This window comes from Mauremys reevesii, linkage group 12 (genome assembly GCF_016161935.1).
Source record: "Mauremys reevesii isolate NIE-2019 linkage group 12, ASM1616193v1, whole genome shotgun sequence".
NCBI lineage: Eukaryota > Metazoa > Chordata > Testudines > Geoemydidae > Mauremys > Mauremys reevesii.
Genome location: NC_052634.1, coordinates 13,917,280 through 13,934,472, shown reverse-complemented (window position 1 = coordinate 13,934,472; position 17,193 = coordinate 13,917,280). Strand labels below are relative to the sequence as shown.

At 45.8% G+C, this 17,193-nt stretch overlaps 2 protein-coding genes across 2 annotated transcripts in view; one reads left to right on the top strand and one right to left on the bottom strand.

Moving 5' to 3' along the window:
* Positions 1–6,689: 6,689 nt before the first annotated feature.
* On the bottom strand, positions 6,690–7,808 carry KCNJ1 (potassium inwardly rectifying channel subfamily J member 1). The gene has a single exon (XM_039496893.1). It carries the CDS (start codon positions 7,806–7,808, stop codon positions 6,690–6,692), a length of 1,119 nt encoding a protein of 372 aa, XP_039352827.1.
* A 1,946-nt stretch (positions 7,809–9,754) lies between these two features.
* KCNJ5 (potassium inwardly rectifying channel subfamily J member 5) overlaps positions 9,755–17,193 on the top strand; it is an 86,050-nt gene continuing 78,611 nt past the window's right edge. The window contains exon 1 of the mRNA XM_039496890.1: positions 9,755–10,131. The gene's annotated coding sequence lies outside the window, so the exon portion shown is untranslated. The remainder of the gene's footprint in view (positions 10,132–17,193) is intronic.

Genomic DNA, 17,193 nt, shown 5'->3' with positions numbered 1-17,193 from the left:
GAGCAGTCCCAATAAATTCTTGCTTAGCGCTTTACGTACTGCTGTGTCCATGCTGTTAGATTTTTCTGAGTTTAGGGCTACTGTCTGCTTAGGATCTGGCTTTGTTATGTGGAGGTGACGGGTGCCACCTCCTGGCCGCTGGGAATACAACACAATTGAACAGCTCCCTTCATTCCGTTAGCATCGCTATGCGGCCTCACAGGCCCCCTGCCTGTCTCAGAGACTCATAGACTTTAAGGTCAGAAGAGACCATCATGATCATCTAGTCTGACCTCCCGCACATTGCAGGCCACAGAACCTCATGCATCCACTCCTGTAATAGGCCCCTAATCTCTGGCTGAGTTACTGAAGTCCTCAAATCAGGATTTAAAGACTTCAAGTTACAGAGAATCCACCATTTACACTAATTTAAACCTGCAAAGTGACCCAGGCCCCACGCTGCAGAGTAAGGAGAAAAGCCACTAGGGTATCTACCAATCTGACCCAGATGAAAATTCCTTCCCAACCCCAAATATGGTGATCAGTTAGACCCTGAGCATGTGGGCAAGACCCGTCAGGCAGATACTTGGGAAAGAATTCTCTGTAGTAACTCAGAGCCCTCCCCACTTAGTGTCCAGTCTCCAGCATTGGGGATTTTTGCTACTGGCATTCGACAATTGAACTGCAAGTGGTCATAAAGCTATCAGGTACTTTCCGTAAGATATGAGGTGCTAATGCGGTAGGATGTAATAACAAAATAATGCAGTCAATTTGCCTGTGAAATGCAGAGCATGTGTGGGATGCATGGACTCAGAAAAGCAGAGGCTTGAGTGGGGTGTTGAACTTTGTGAGGGGAGGTTTGAGACAGGAAGTAAAGATGTTTAATTTCCAGCCTCTCCTGATTTGCCCTGCTTGGATCCATTGAGCGGGGAGGGTTTGCTGCTCTCTCCCGTGCAGCAGAGAACTTATTCCAAATGTAAACTTCCCCAGGGCAGATGCCTCCACCTCAGCAGCGATAGCTTGGCCCCTGGGAATGTTTTGCAGAGTCTTGCTGCAACATTCTCGCTCTTGGCACAGCCTTGTCCAGTGAAATCTCTGCATTGTTAGGAGCAATTCAGTGCCAGCAGCTGTCCTGGCATTGAGGGTCCCTAGAGTGAAGTAGCAGGGGGGCATAAGGTGGAGACTTGTCACCTCAGGAGTGAGAAGGAACATTTGCAGAAGAGGTGAGGGGTGTATAGAGAAGGAAAACCATCAGGGCACCTGGTCAGAAGTAGCCAGCCTAGGCCTGCTAGTGTGGGGGGGCAGGGCAAGGGAGGAGGAGATGGCAAGTGGTCAGAGACCATCACAGGCGGACAGCGGAGCTGAACCAGGGCTAGCAACAGTGAGAAAATGTTGGCAAAGTAGTAAGTCCGATAGCCTTGCTGTGCCTCAGTTTTCTCCTGTGGAATGGGGACAATGCTTTTTCCCTACATCACTGGTCAGGAGAAGGGGCGTTGTGAAGATCCATTTATGTCTGTAAAGGGCTTTAGAGAAGCGTATGGACTGCAGCAATGAAAGCACTGACTGAAAAGAGACAGAGCTTTGTTTTCCAGCACCGGGTCAGGGGGCTCCATCTGCTCTACAAGATTATATTTATTTTTGTCCTCTTAACTGAACTTTCTTTTAATGGCAATGAAATGACAGGCCCTGAAATAGATTTCCTATGGACTCCATCCCAAGTGGCATTGTACCCAGCATGTCTCCCGATAACCTTTCTTCCCTGCCCTGGGACTTTATCTGCTGCGTGACAAACACCCTCACTGGACAGAAAGAGGAAATTCCACTCATTGTTCTGCCACTGCTGGGGTCTGACTAACACACTCTATCTTCTGCCTGCTGCACTACTGTCAGGCCGGGATTGGCAGGCGTTTCCTGCAGTGACAATCAGCGGGGGCTTGGTGGGAGGAATGCGTTTCATTCCAAGACTCTCGGTTAGATCTCAGCATGAGCCAGCTCAAAGGAACAAATACAGGCTTGCTGTTGCATTTTGGCCATGTTGCCATTGACCTGAGGATTCTCTTCTCTGTTGTCCCAGCTCATAGGTTCTAGGGTTCACGTGTGGGGGGGAGGTAGGGTTCAAGAGACCCTTTCCCCTGTTATCAAGTGAAAGAGGAATCCTCACTAGATGGGAAGGGCTCCTGATGATGGAAAAGGTTGAGAACCATTATCCTAGCTGATTAATGTATGCTAGCATTATTACTTCTTATGATATAGCAGGGCCATCTTGGAGCCATATAGGTAGGAGATCATGAGCTAATAAAAATAATCTTATGGACAGCCATACCACCCAGACAGTGAGGTGTAGGGAATCAGGCACCACACTGGGAGTCAGAAGACCTGAGTACTGTTCTTGGCTCTGCCCATGACCCTGGCCAAGTGGCTTTGCCTCAGTTTCCTCATCTGTAAAATTGGGGTTAAGCCTTCTTTTGTGAAGTACTTTGAGATTTGCAGCTGCAAGGTGCTGGGTAGCATTTCTTTCGTCCGAGGCTCTCGAAGCACTCTGCAAATTGCACAGCCTCATGTGCCATGTGAGTTAGGGCATGTGAGCCCCATTGCTTAGAAGGGAAAAGTGAGGCACAGAAAGGTGAAGTGCCTCGCCTTATGTCAAGGCCAGGAAAAAGCCCAGATCTCTCGCCTGCCAATCCAGTGCTCTAACCACTGCACAAGCCTTCCTCTCATGCATCTCTAAGCAGGTTAAGGATGGTTAAGTAGGAAAGTGGTAAAAAGAAAAGGTAAAATGCCTCACAGTGGGCTAAATTCTGATGTATCCTTCGTGAGTGCGCTGGTGGATTGGAAGGGGCAGGGACATGGTCTCACACCCAGCGCATGTGTGCAGGACTCAGGAAGAGCGCCGAGCCCAGGAGGAGGTGGCTAGTGAGCCTTTAACTTGTCTTCTCTTGTCCACTTCAATCCCTTTTTCTTTCGGTTTCTTTTCTCTCTAGTCTGTTTTTTTTTTTAGCCAACTTTTATTTCCTTCCTTTGGCTGATCAGTAACTATAGGGAGTCATCATAACCACCCAGAGATAGCTGAAGGGTACCAAGGCCAAGGATGGTCCTTTGTCCTGGTACAGAATGGGCTCCACTGTCAGTGCAGGGAGGAAACTAGTAGAAAAGAAAATATAGCCTAAAAACCAAAGGGGAAACCATCCTGACACTGACATCTGTTCCCTTTTTACAATTATGATTATTCAGAGGAGCCCCAGTCGTGACCAGGACCCCATTGTGCTAGGTGCTGTACAAACACAGAGCAAAAAGACAGTCCCTGCCCCAAAAAGCTCATGGGATAGACTTCTAAGGGCAGTGAGGGGAGTCCCATCCCTCAGAGATCTTTCAAAGGGATCTGAAGAACATGCAGTAAGGAGCCAGCCAGACTTGGTGTTGGAGTGGAACTTGATGGGACCTACTGGATCGTTTCCATTCCTAAGGCCCCAAACCAGCAATGGGATTCTTTCTATTTACATTACTGGGAGTTGTCTCAGGCTCATGAATTTCAGTGGCTCTGTCAGCCTTTGTATAATTCTTACCTTTGTTCAAGGGGAAACAGAATCTTCTTAGTTTTAATTCTGAAGGCAGCCTGGTGCTTGTCTCCTGCTGGGACAGAGAAGTATAGCGCCTCCCTCCTTGGGCATAGGATGTATTCCTCTCAGGGGATGCCATGCAAGTGGTAGCAGTATGGGAAGCTTGTAGATGCTAGACTAGGCCACATCTAGGGAAAGGACATGAGTGATAGGATGGCCCAGTGTCTAGGGGCTGAGAGAGCTGGGTTCAAGTTCTTGCTCTGCCAAAGATTTCCTGTGTGATCTTGAGCATATCACTTAGTCTCTCTGGGCCTCAGTTCCTCACGTGTAAAATGGAAATAACAATACTTTCCTACCTCCCAGAGGTGTGGAGAGGATGAAGGTTGTGAGGTACTCAGATACAGGATGGTGGGTGTCATGTAAGTACCTAAGACAGATAGAGGAAGCTTTACCATTACAACACTGACATGAAGCTAGATATCTCAACAGTGACATTTATGAGGTTGAAAAACTGAACCAACACCAAGGTATTGGGCAATTAGTACCATGCAGGTGCTAAAGGAGGCTGACTCAGGAAGCAGGCTAGACAGAGACCCAGATAGTGGAGAAACTCAGCATGCCATCGTCTATGACATTTATTTTAATAACTTACAATGTGCTCATCTCTGTTGCATCTGGATGCACAACATTAAAACAAACATTTCTTTGTATCCTCCTGCCCTGAGAAGGAATGCTAACCCTTCTGCCCACAAGAAAAGAAGCACTGAACATAGCAGGGAGTGGGTGGAGGAGAGGAGACAATGTACAATGAAGGGTTGGTCACTCTTCACACTTAGGACTGACTAATCTTCAAATGCTTTACAGGCATTAATTAATTGTTCCTCACAACACCCCTGGGAGGTAGGTGAGTGCTGTCATCCCATATTATAAGTGGAGACCCCAAAGTGTGTGTTAAAGTGATTTGCCCAAAGCCAAAGAAAGTGTTGCTATGAGAAATGGGATTGAGACATGAGAGTTCCAGGCTCCCTGTCCTATACCCATATCTCTAAACTACACCCCATCCCACTCATTCTCAAAATAACTCTCAGTATGATTCTTGTAATTTTGCGTGCTTAATTCTCCTTTTCCGTTCAAACTGTTGAGATCTGTCAGCATTTAGCAGGGGGTGAAGTAATACTTTTCCTTGGACCAATTTCTGTTGGTGAAAGAGACAAGAAGTTGGTCCAGTAAAAAATATTCCCTCGCCCACCTTGTCTCTCTAATATCTTGGGACCAATGCAGCTACAACAACACTGCAAACAGCATTTAGAATGTCATTTGCATCATGACCATGTTCAACATGGACTTGTGTTGATTAAACTGATGGGGAAAAGCCCCAGGATCACCCACTTCTCTTTGGTCCATCATTTGGACACTCAACAGTAGAACTCAGGTGAAAAAACAGGGAGGGCATGGTGAAAAATTCACAAAATGTTGTCTGAAACTTCCCATTGGTATTTCAAACTTCATGGAAAAATAAAAATTAGAAAAACGTTGACCAGCTATACTCAATATACTTTGCATGCCTGATTGTTACTGATTGAAAGCTCAGTGTCTCATGCATGTGAATGTTTTGCTTGCATAAATAAGATGTATGACTTATGGCTTAATCCAAAGCCCATTGAAGTCAATGGGAATCTTTCAGTTGACTTATTTCTTTATTTGTTATTCAATTGGTTTCGGCCTTTAGAAAATTCAGTTTTGAGTGGCTCTACGTCCTCATTGCTAGTGTTGTAGGCAAAGACCTATTGCGCTTCAGAGAATTATATATTTTGTTTTTGTTTTGTATTTTTAAAGTATCTTTTTTCTTGAAAGGATACATCTAAAGCTGGTCAAAAAATGTACACTGGGACACTTTTCCATGAGAAAATGCTGATTCCAAGGAATCAACATGTTCTCCATTTACACGTCAGTTCCATCAAACCATTTTTCCTGCCAGCCCTGTCTCCCCCAGCTCCCAGACTTCCTGGACAGCTGCCTCATGGTGCCACCTGTCCTGCCACGCAGTCAGCTTTCTGGGAAGTCCTATGAGAGTGAATCCATCAACTGGGAGCAAGGCAAATAATTCTGTTTTGGTTCTCCCAAAATGGAATGTTTCAGACTTTTTCCTCCTACCAAAAAAAATTCAATTTTTTGACATTTTGTTCTGATTTGGGACAAAAAATATTCTTCCACAAAATCAGAATATTTCAGGGGAAGGAAATTCAATTTTTTCTCTCTAGTTCTAAATACATCATCATGACCCAAACTTTGCCTTTGCTTCTAGCTTTCCAAGAAGATAGAATATACTAAGGCTTCACTACAATAGATTAACAAGAGTTGAACAGAGAAAGAAAAAAGAGATCCTGGGGTCAAATTTTCAAAAGAACCTAAGTGACTTAGGAAACTGCCCCATTTTCAAAAGTGACTTAGGCTACTAGGAGAAAATCAGTGGGATGTAGGGTCTATGGCCCAGATCTTCAAAAGTATTTAGGCACCTAACTCTCATTGATTTCAATTATGAAAATGGAGGTTAGGGTCCTATGTCACTTAGGATATGTCTACACAGCAGCTGGTGTAATTACCAGCTTGGGTAGATGTACATGCATTAGTTCTACTTGAATAATCTCACCTGCCCTAGTACGTAACTAGGGAGTCAGGTGGGATTGTAGATGTACCTTTAGGTGCTTTTGACAATTTTTTACCTGTTATCTCATCTTTTCACTTTTCATCCCAAGAACTGCTCCTCTTCAGCATATCTGAAGCCCTCCCTGGGTCTCTTCTTTTAAGCCATGTTGTCAGACTTGCTTATGGCTCAAATGCCTCTGGGAACTTAATTGAGTGAGTCGGACATTCCAATTTAGCAGCTTAAATGAACATCCCATAGGTATAAAAAATATACATTCTATGAAAATATATATATATATATATATATACATATAGTGCAGTTAAATAGCCTCCCAGAGATCACTGGTGTGGTGGTCTGATTTGATTTAATTCTTTTGAGAAATCAGGAGCTATTTTCATGTCAAAACAGCCCTGTTCATTTTTCTTCTGCGCTACTAGGTTATTGGGCATCTCCGTATTGAGTTTGTGTTACGATAAAAAATGCCCCAGTCCCATGAGCATACAGAGCTACATTTTTGTGTCGCTGGTTTCATTGACTTCTGATAGGATGAAGCCAGGGTTGTCGTAACCTCTCTTTGCCTTGGCTTTAGCATCCTTCTCATTGTAGAGGCAAAAGGCACAGTGAGGAGTCTCTACTTCCACAGTCTTGCTGAAGTTGTGGAAGTCTACTCTATACTTCCCTTCCTTGGTCTTGGATACGATGGGAGCAAAGCGGTAGCCCCAGAGTACCTCCTCTGGGATATAGGATGTCCTGACCTGACAGGTAGCACTAGTGGCTTCCACTGTGCCATCTAAAAATACCACTAGCTCAAAATCCTGCTGGAGGATGGTTTCCACTGACATGTGGAAGAACGGGCTGGTCCTATCAATGACGTGGTAAATAGTTAAGGGGGAGATGAAGAAGAGGTTCTCATTGCCAGCATCCACCACAAAGTCTATGTTGACCTGGTCCAAGATGATAGTCTCTCCTTCTGGAGTGATGGTCGTCTTCAGAAGCTTCCCATAGATGTGGCTCCCAATCAGTAGACTCTTCCTAAGGTTGGCCACCCGGATAAGGAGGCACAGCTTGCCGCCTCGTTTGCTAATGACAGCATTCTTGCTGAAGGTGATGGTCTTGGCCCGTTTCTTGGACCTAGAAATCTTGGCCAAGATAGCGCCGCACATGAAAGAGTTGATGATGACTCCAAGAATAGACTGGAAGATCAGCAGAAAAATGGCAGTGGCACACTGCTCTGTGACACACCGGAAGCCATAGCCAATGGTAACCTGGGTTTCCAGGGAGAACAGGAAAGCAGAGGTCAAGCCGTTTATGTTCTCCACACATGGGGTGTGGTTTATGGAAGGACTGAATTCAGGAAGATCTTTATGTATATATGCCACAACGTACCAAAGAAGACCAAATAGGAACCAACTGCCTAAGAATGCTGAGATGAAGATGGTCATCTTGTATCTCCATTTTAGGTCCAGGATGGTGGTCCATATATCAACCAAGAAGACAAACCGTGACTGTTCTTCTACATTCCCAAACTCTATGTTACACCTTCCATCTTTAGATACCAGCCTTGCTCTTCGGCGACTGCGTTCCGTCAGATGGCTGGCAAAGCGCTTCCGGAAGTATTTGAACATTCTCTCTATCGACAAAGTAGTCTGGACAAAGAACAACATTTTATAAACATTATGGCAGGTGATGGTTTTATTTACAGTTGGAGAGAGAGGAATTACTCCTGTACAAGACTTAAGATGCTGACTTGCTTATGAAAAGTTATGACATTAGCACATTGGCCTTTGGCCATTTGGGAAGAATTCCAATTCATATATAAGGAAACAAATGTGTTCTTGCCCCAAGGAGCATTCCAGTGAAAAATAATAATAGCAGTTTGCTCAATAAGCTTTGCAAACATGAATGAATTACATCTCACAACCCCCTATGAAGCAGCTGAGTATTAGTATTCCCACTCTCAGATGAAAAAACGTGAGGCACAGAGAAGTTAGATGATTTTTCCAAGGTCATACAATGGACATAATTTTCAAAAGTGACTAGTGAGTTTAGGTGCACAATCAAGACACCTTAAAGGGGCCTGGTTTTCAGAAACTGCAAAGTTTAGATATGCGGATTTTAATTCAGCTGCTAAAAAGATAGAGGGGCCAGTCTTAGCAATTTGTATCTTTATGTATCAGCATTAGAAGAGGAGGGAATGCAAAATGGATAATGAACATTGGGAGGGTAGGGGGAAAGATGGAGAAGGACCTATACTAGCAATGTGAGATCTGAATGTCCGTTTAGTTATTGTTAATATGCCCATTGCTCTGCTACCTGAGTGCAAATCTCAGATCCAGCTTCAGGTTTCAAACTCTCCCACAGTCCAATTTGTGTTTTGGTTCAGACCCATCATTAATAAGAAATGACAAAACTGAAAGGGAAGGAGAGTTTTCTGCCTTCCCAAGAGGTACTGCTTAAAATAAAAAGGCAGATTCTGGACTCCTTCCTCTGTCTTCTTGCTCATTTGGTCCCCTGTGACTGGCAAACACTAATAAGAGGGACATGAAATATGAGAGTCACTGATGGGAAAATAGTAGAGATGGGTTCAAACTGCAAAATTTGGGTCTGGGTTTGGAACCTCTCCAGAACTAGATATGGAGTTTTGATTCAGCCCCTTATAGAGCTAAGGACTAGCTGCAAAATCCATATGCAGATCTGGGTTCAGATTTTGAATCGCCCCAAAATTCAAGGATATTCTGATTCAGGGGGTTGATTTGGCTTGTTACACAAATACTTATTTGATCCGGTAGCCAGTCCCCCTGCAAATGTAAGATGTAGTTCCCCAGAGAGAGGACATATTAGACTAACAGGCAACACTAACCTATCATGGGAGTGTACAGTATGTGCATATACTCAGCCTTTGTGGGACCACATTCTTCTCACATGGCCAAGGTTCATTTCATGCTCTAATCATGTTTCCTGGGGCCAAAGAGTTTCAGCTTAAAAACAACTAAAATAAATTAAAATAAAAAGCAAGGCCCTGAGGGAAATGCTCTTGCTGGTGATTCACTGTCTGTTCCGAGTTTAACTTTACTGCATCTTTTGAGGACATTGGGTCCCCAACTGTGCAGAGATGTGTGTATTTCAGAGGGCTGGAGCCTGCATGACTGACTATCTGTTTTAGAGATACCCAGCCCTGGAATAGTAGGAATGGTGCAGATCAGACTCAGGGGCATTTGGCAGAGCCCAGGGCTGGAACCACTGCATGGTGAAGCAAGCCAGGATGGGTGTGCTTAGGCAGAGCTTGTGTTCCACATCCCTCAACATCACTGGTATCAAATCAAACAGAAAATGACATTAACCCCCCCCCCAAAAAAAACCACTGGAGTCTGAGATGGTGTGATGGGGGGAGATCCCCACACTAGCCCTGGAAGAGCCAAATTGGGCCAGGTGGACCCAATCAGCTAATTAGGCTGAAAGTTAGGGAGCTTTTGGCTGGAGGCAGCTATTAGAGAACAGGCTCACCTGTGCAGGAACAGGCAGGGACTGTAAAGTGGGCTGCAGACTAGACTGCTGCTGAGTGAGGGCAGTTGCTTCCTGGGAAGAGGGCAGAGTGCTTGGGAAGACTGCAGGAAGGTAGGCAGCAGTCAGTCCCTGGGAAAAAGGTTCTGGGAGCTGGGACACTCAGAGAGAGAAGGGAAGCTGGGTGTGGTAGGCAGCAGTCCAGGGAAGGAGCAGTGAGGGCTGGAAGGGGGAAGCCCAGAACTGCTGAGTTGAGTATCCCTGGACTAGAACCCGGAGCAGAGGGCAGGCCCAGGTTCCCCTACCAGCCACTGGGGAGACACTGAAGGTCCTGGGGCAAGAGGAGCTTCAGACCTGAGTCAGAGTGATGGTGTCCAAATTGTGGACAGAAGCATTGACCTCAGGAACTAATCCCCACAGTGACCAGGAGGAGGCACCAGATTGGAGGTGAGTGGAGCACCTTGTGACAGATGTCTGCACCTCTGATCTCTGTTGGGGGGACAAAACAGCTAAGGTCACATTTCAGCTCCTTAGCACTCAGTCTTGTTCTCTCTGAACTCAGAGGGAATTTCATCATTGGCTTCAAGAGGAGCAGGAGCCGCTCTTTAATGAAGGTGGTTGACTGATGCTTAAGGAGGGAGAGGTGCTTTAGGCTATTATATTAGGTCTTTCACCTCTTGTGTGCTGTGGTTTGGAAAGGAGATGAACTGGGTCTCTGAATGATCCTTAGATATAACATTATTTTAGTGCCTAATCTGTGGCTTTCTTTCCCTGGCCCAAATTCTGGCTGTTGGCACAGAATCCCATCAGCAATTCTAGCCTCTTACCTACTGAAATGGCCACCGCGCAGGCTCTCTGCTGTACGAGCCATGCAGATTAGAGAGCATAGCACAGAAGATGGATTGTGGTCTGCAAGTCTGGCTCTGTAATGTCACCTACAGGTACACACACCTACACCCACGTTATTTCTGCTCCTATTAGGAATAATCAAGATGGGGTCATGCAGGCCTGCCAACAGGGGAGGCATAGGGGGCAATTGCCCAGGGGCCTGGGTGATTTAAAAAGGACTGGGGCCGCCACCACCGGCAACGCAGTGGGGCTACAGCAGGCTTCCTGCCCACCCTTGCGCCGCACTGCTCCTGGAAGCGGACAGCCAGTTCCTGGGGAGGGGGTCTCCACACACTGCCCCTGCCTCGAGTGCTAACTCTGCAGCTCCTATTGGCTGGGAACTGTGGCCAATGGGAGCTGTGGGGGGTGTCTGCGGGCAGCAGTGCGTGGAGACCCCCTAGGCCTCCCACCTAGGAGCTGCTGTCAGAGGGGTGTGCCAGGCACTGTTGGGAGCTGCCTGAGGTAAGCGCTGCCCCCCCATCCCCTTTCTGCACCCCAACCCTGTGCCCCAGCCTAGAGCCTGCACCCCCTCCCACACCCCAAACTCCCTCCCACACCCCAACCCCCTGCTATAGCCTGGTGAAAGTGAGTGAGGGTGGAGGAGAGCAAGCAATGTAGGGAGGGGGGATAGAGTGAGCGGGGGAGGGCTGGAAAGAGGTGAGACAGAGGTGTGGTCTCAGGAAAGGGACAGGGCAGGGCAAAGGTCATTGAGTTTGCACGATTAGACAGTTGGCAACCCTACCGGGCGGGCATGTAGAAGTCCTGGCCATGCCACAAGAGCATGCCCAGCAGTGCAGCCAGCAGGTCGCTGGGCACCAGCCAGCACAGGGCACAGCACCGCCCAAATGTCAGGCAGACCGCGTCTGCGTAGGCATGGCTTGTGCATGTGTGGGGGCCCAGAGACTGTTCTGCCCTGGGGCCCAGAATTGCTGGGGGGCAGACCTGGGGTCATGAGTGGCTTTTCCTGAGCCTTCTGCCAGCTAGAATGTGGGTGCACTTAACACTGCTTTGGCTGTGTATTTTGGGGCATTTCCTCCAGGAGCCATAATATGGCCCTTTTATATATACCTGGGTTTGCAAACTCCCATAAAACAGGCTACATGTTAATAAATTGTCTCATGGACACTGCCCCTCCCATTCCACATCATCACTCAACAACCCTGTGACAACTAAAGCAATTGATTCTGTAGGAAAGAAAGCTATTAACGTATTTTTAGTTTATTTTAATGAGCTAGCAGCTGGAAAACACCCTAAATTATGGCTCTTGGAGGGAAATACCCCCAAAATATACTGCCAAAGGTGATGAATTATAATTCTGTGACCTATCATTGGTATGCATGATGTAGCTGCCTCTACCAATATATAGTGATAGAGAGGCTGCAGAACGGAGAAGGGTGACCCAGAGGTTAGGGAACTAGCCTGGAACCAAGCAGACCCAGGATCATTTCACTGTTCTGCCATAGATTTCCTAGGTGTCCTTAGGCAAGTCACTTAGTGTGTATCTACAATGCAATCAGAGTGTGACCAGAGCTCAAACTAACTTTAATCTAGCTAGCTCAGGAACTGGAGTACTGTACCAATCAGTATAGGCTAAACAAGCCCACCTACCCTGGATAATTACTCAAATTAAAGCTAGCTGGGATATGTCTACATGAGATGCAATAACCAGCCCTGCCCTGCAACCCCCGATTGCAATTTAGCAACCCTCAGTCACTTTGTGCCTCAGTTCCCCATCTGTGAAATGGGGATGCTAGCACTTCCCTATCTCACAGAAGTATGAGGAAGGCTAAATATCGGAGTGTGAGGTGCTCAGATAGTACAGTGAGGAGGCCAATGGAAGTGCCTTAGACTAAACAACAATAAATGGAAAAACACATTAAAGAAAATGAAAGATGGAAAATTACAAATCAATTCCATCTTGCAGAGCTGTCAGCAAAAGGCATCCTCTGCAGCCCTAGCTCATCTCCCTAGCCCCTGATGATGGGCGTGCTGCTGTATCTCACATGGCTGCATTCTTTCTATGGATGCCCCCCTGTTCCTGTTAAAACAGGAACAGAACTAAAGTAGCTTTTTTACTGCTTGAAACTTCTGCTGCTGAATTAATTGGCTGGGGAAGGTACCAAAGCAGGTTAAATTTTAAACAGACTTCAACTGGGGAAGAGGAAACAAGGTCACTTTCCAAGCTCTCCTCCAGTTATATTTCCCTTGGATGCTTTTAATGTGTTCACGTTAAAATACAGCTTGAACAAAAAGAAAAGGTTCCTGTGCAACAGGCCATTCCTGGTAGTTTCCCAATAAATACGTCTTTTTTGCTGCTCTTCTTCTGCCCAGAAACATGTGCCTTGAAATCTCATTACTATCCCCCATCTCTGGCTCTTGTTTGAGAACACTGCACTGTGGCATTGTGATTGCAGGTGTCCACTAATCAGCACTTATTGGGTGTGCAAAATGGCCTAATATTACTCACTGTTCAAGGTCTGTTTTATACACACACACACTTTACATGGCTGAGCCATAGAAGATACCCACCTGCTACCACTCCTAGCTAAAGGATGTAGTCCTTTCACTCAGGTGGTAGAAGTCCGTAATGAAGGTCCTGGAGTTAGATCCTATAGTCATACCACACCGTGGGATGTTACATAAATAGCCACCAAAGAACACATAAAGGGCAGGATCCTGCTTCTATTGAAACCAGTGGGAATTTGACCAGTGAACAGGATCGGGCCCTCAATTCAACAGAATGAGCGTGTAAGAAGTAATGAGTAACATCATCCGACTAGATTCTATGTTTTAGAATCAAAGCCTGGAAAATAAATCCCAAAATATCTTTGCCTGAATCTGTTCTGGGAATGTGTACGATTTTAGGACTGTTTTACAAATCTAGCTCAAGCAATCCCAAGTAGATCAAACAGCCTGAAGAATCACAGCCTTGTCTAAGAAAGGTGACAAAGGAATTCGCCCTTCAACAGACCTTTTCACTCCCACACACAACTTGCGTGCACTGATTTGCTTCAGCAAGAGCTAATGTTCCCTTCTCTATAAGTACATTGCAAGTATATGTCATAGTTCATCTAGAGAAGCTTACGTAAAGCATGTTGTATAATATACCGGGTTCTCAAGATCCCTTTGGTTTAAATCAGCAACTAGTAACCCAAGTCTGTCTTAGCTAATATTTACCAGAGCATATTTACTGCTTGGGCAGATCATGTGGAAATATTGCCGTCTTTCTATTCATTGCATGGGAAATCCTTGTTGCTCTAATCAGTGTAAGTTTCGGTCTGTTCCTAGAACATAAAATGCCTGTAGAAGGTGCACTGCATCATCTGGCCTCTTAAACAATGGGGCATTTAAAAAATACAAACCCCATCACCCTATGTAGACCCCTCAGGTAGTTAGCTCCCAAGGAACCAGAGAGCTCCAGAGCTGTGCTCCGGTTTCATGTTACACTTGATCAGTGTAATAAGCAGAAACCTTTATAAATCTATGAATTAAGGTTCCTGATCTCTGGATTAATTGCCAATCTCTTCCCCCCATCCCTCCCTCCATCGAGGATCTCTGACAAATGCCCAGAATGGTATGGCTTTCTTCCAACCCTCTGTGCTATTACAGATACTTCTCCCACCCCACTTCTTTTCTCTGAAGTCCTGCCCACTCACAAGCAGGTAACTGATGTCTACATACCAGCTGGAGTTCTTCAGTGTGCCCAGAAATTTAACTGAATGTTCCTCCCCTTTGTTTTCTTTTTTTTTTAATTGTTGTTGATTTGGGGGTGACTGGCACTTTGTTTTCTGGGTAAATCCTTTGTACAGCATTGCGTGCAGTGCATGCTAATCCAAGGAAACGGCTCTAATCTGACCCACGTGCAGCAATTTAGCAGAATCATGACTGAAGACAAGGGAAAATATTTGGGGGCTGGTAAATTTAGTTCAGATCTTAGAAGGAAAACAGGTAGCCCTTTAAAGACCTTTGGATGGGTCCTACTACCACCCAGTCTCGCATTGGGTAGTACCATACCCCCTGGTTTCAACTTCATCCAGAGAAATGCACTATTCCATGTGAGAGAGGGTGGCAAAATCTAGCCGTTGGGGTGGGGGGAGATATCTAAAATGGATAACAAAACTCACTGAGGTTCTTGGCAAAACATACCTTTGTGAGGGGCTCCAATGAAGTTCTAGGAAGCTTAGGGAGAATAAGTGGGATACAGAGTTAAGGGATTATTCTTTACAGCCTTGGTCTTATCTTTCCAAAAACATTTTTTTGTCCCCTTCTGTCTATTGTTTTCCTTTGCTGAACATGCTCTGAAGAAACTATGCCAAATACCCATGTCCTAATTCCTTCCAAAATCTTTTTTATTAAAAAATGCTTGTGAGATTCAGAAGCAGAGCATGTTGTGCATTGTCCATCAGTTGCCATTGTCAGGGAGTAAATGCTAGATGGCTGTGAGACCCTTGGAAGGTACGAGGCTCTTGGCTCGCTGTCCGGGGAAGCCTAGGAATTTGCCTGTTGCAGCAAGTTAACTGTTGTAAAACTTGTGATCTAAGATGTTGTAAGTATGTCATGGCTGCCAGAGTGAGGTGGCCCTGTGCTGAAACAAATACCAGTACAGTAAGAATATAAATCATGCCTAAAATAGCCTGTTGGGCTACATCCATAGTGGTAACTTCAAACAAAAACCTGCAACCTGGATCTTCTACGCCCCCAGCCCCAAACTTTGTTGGGGTGTAATACCATCCCAGCTCTGGAGATTAATTCTCCAACTGACTCTTAGCTCTGTGCTGGACTTAAATCCCTTTGCTGTACTTTTGGGTGCATCTGAATTTCAGATCAGGATTTGAGTTTTCAGGCTTGGGAACCTAGTTAGCACTAGTTTTGCAGCTTAATCAAGGGTTGAAATGGAGCAGGAAGTGGGGGATAATAGCTTAAAATACAGTATTACAGAGGGGCTCATCTTGCTAAATCTTTCCTGTTCGACTTGTGTGCCCTGTGGTTGGCTCAGGTGCCACCAATCAGGTCCTGGAAGTCCCATGGATAGCTGGTGTCTGACCCTAGACTGGACCTTGGGATGGTTCGTGTGTGTGGCCTTGTAGTTGAATGGCACAGGCTGGACTGCAGTGCCCCTGTGGATGGAATAGGGATGACCTTGGCAGTGTGGGCTGGAAAGTCCTGTGGATGGTGTGGCCACACAGAGGCACTTGAGTGACCCTCTGGATGGATGGTGTATGTGCAAGGTAGGGACACTGAGAATGGTGTATGTGCAGAGGAACCCGAGAGGGTCCATGGACAAATGATCTAGGCCAGCACCAAAGAGGACCACATGGCCGCCAGAAAAGATAGTGCATGCCCATAGCATTGGAGCCCAACTGAGCCTGTGAGAGGAATCTGAACACTCATGGCAGGGAGCTCATGTCGCACTCAGGAATTTGAGTGTGAGGAGCTCCCTTTCCATATGAGACCCAGTTGAGCCCTACTTGGATAGATGGAGCATGTTTTGAAAACTTGCAAATGTTGGAAAAGCTGCAGACTCCTGTTCCAGCCGTGCTCCCTGCCATGCCTGAAGGACCCAGCAGAAAGCAGGAGCATCACCATTAAGCATGTGTTCATGACCGTGACTCCCAAGACCATCGGTGCAGTGGCATTACCTCCTTAGTGTTGAGAGAGATGCTAGTTCTGCCTGAGCAATGTGATCCATCAGTTCAGCTCAGCCTGCTAAGCCAGGAGTCCTGGCCCAATTCCAGTTTGGGTGATTATGTTCTGCCATCCTAAATTCCCTTGTAGTTTCAGATGAACACAGCAATCTCTTTATTCCCTGCCTTGCCCTTGCTCTGCCATGTAGTGTTTCTGTGAGCTGTTAAAGAGCTGCCCCTTTCCATTCCAGTGATGCTGCACTTCAGTGGTGGGTGAAGTGATTCCTATACATAGCTTTCATATTGGTTTGTAAAGCATCCTTCTGAATGAAACATCCACAAAAAATATAAACCATTTTCTTTATAGCAGGCATCTTCCATCTCTAACTACCAGAAACCCATGATCCCATCATCTGTGGGAGTTCAATGGTAAGAACAGAGAACAGGAAGCCAGGGTACCTGGTTTCTAGCCTTGGTTCTGCCACAGACTTACTGCGTGCCCTGAGACAAGCCACTTAAACGATCTGTGCCTCAGTTTCTTCTTATGTAAAACAGGGATTAAAATACTTTCACAACAAGTGAAGTAGGAGGCTGGACTGACTGATATTTGTAAAGTACTTTGAGATCCTGGGATGAAAGTCTATATTAAACTACAATGCCTTCATCCTCATTCAAGCGGACATTACTGTAAATAGATGCATGTACCTTTTTGGGAAAGGGTTTTTAAAAAGAAGCACAGTTTGAGGCTCCAAGCTTTCGTCTTACATTAGTTTTATTACTACACTGACACCTAGATGCCTCTTTGTACTTGGCCCTGAACATACATATGGTAAGAGACAGTCTGTGCCCCACAGATCTCACAATCTAAATAGGTGAGACAACTGATGGGAGAAATATATTATCTTTATTTTACAATTAGGGAACTGAAGCTCACAGAGGTTAAATGGTTTGCCCAAGGTCATACAGGGAGTGTGTGGCAAAACTTGGAACCTAAGTA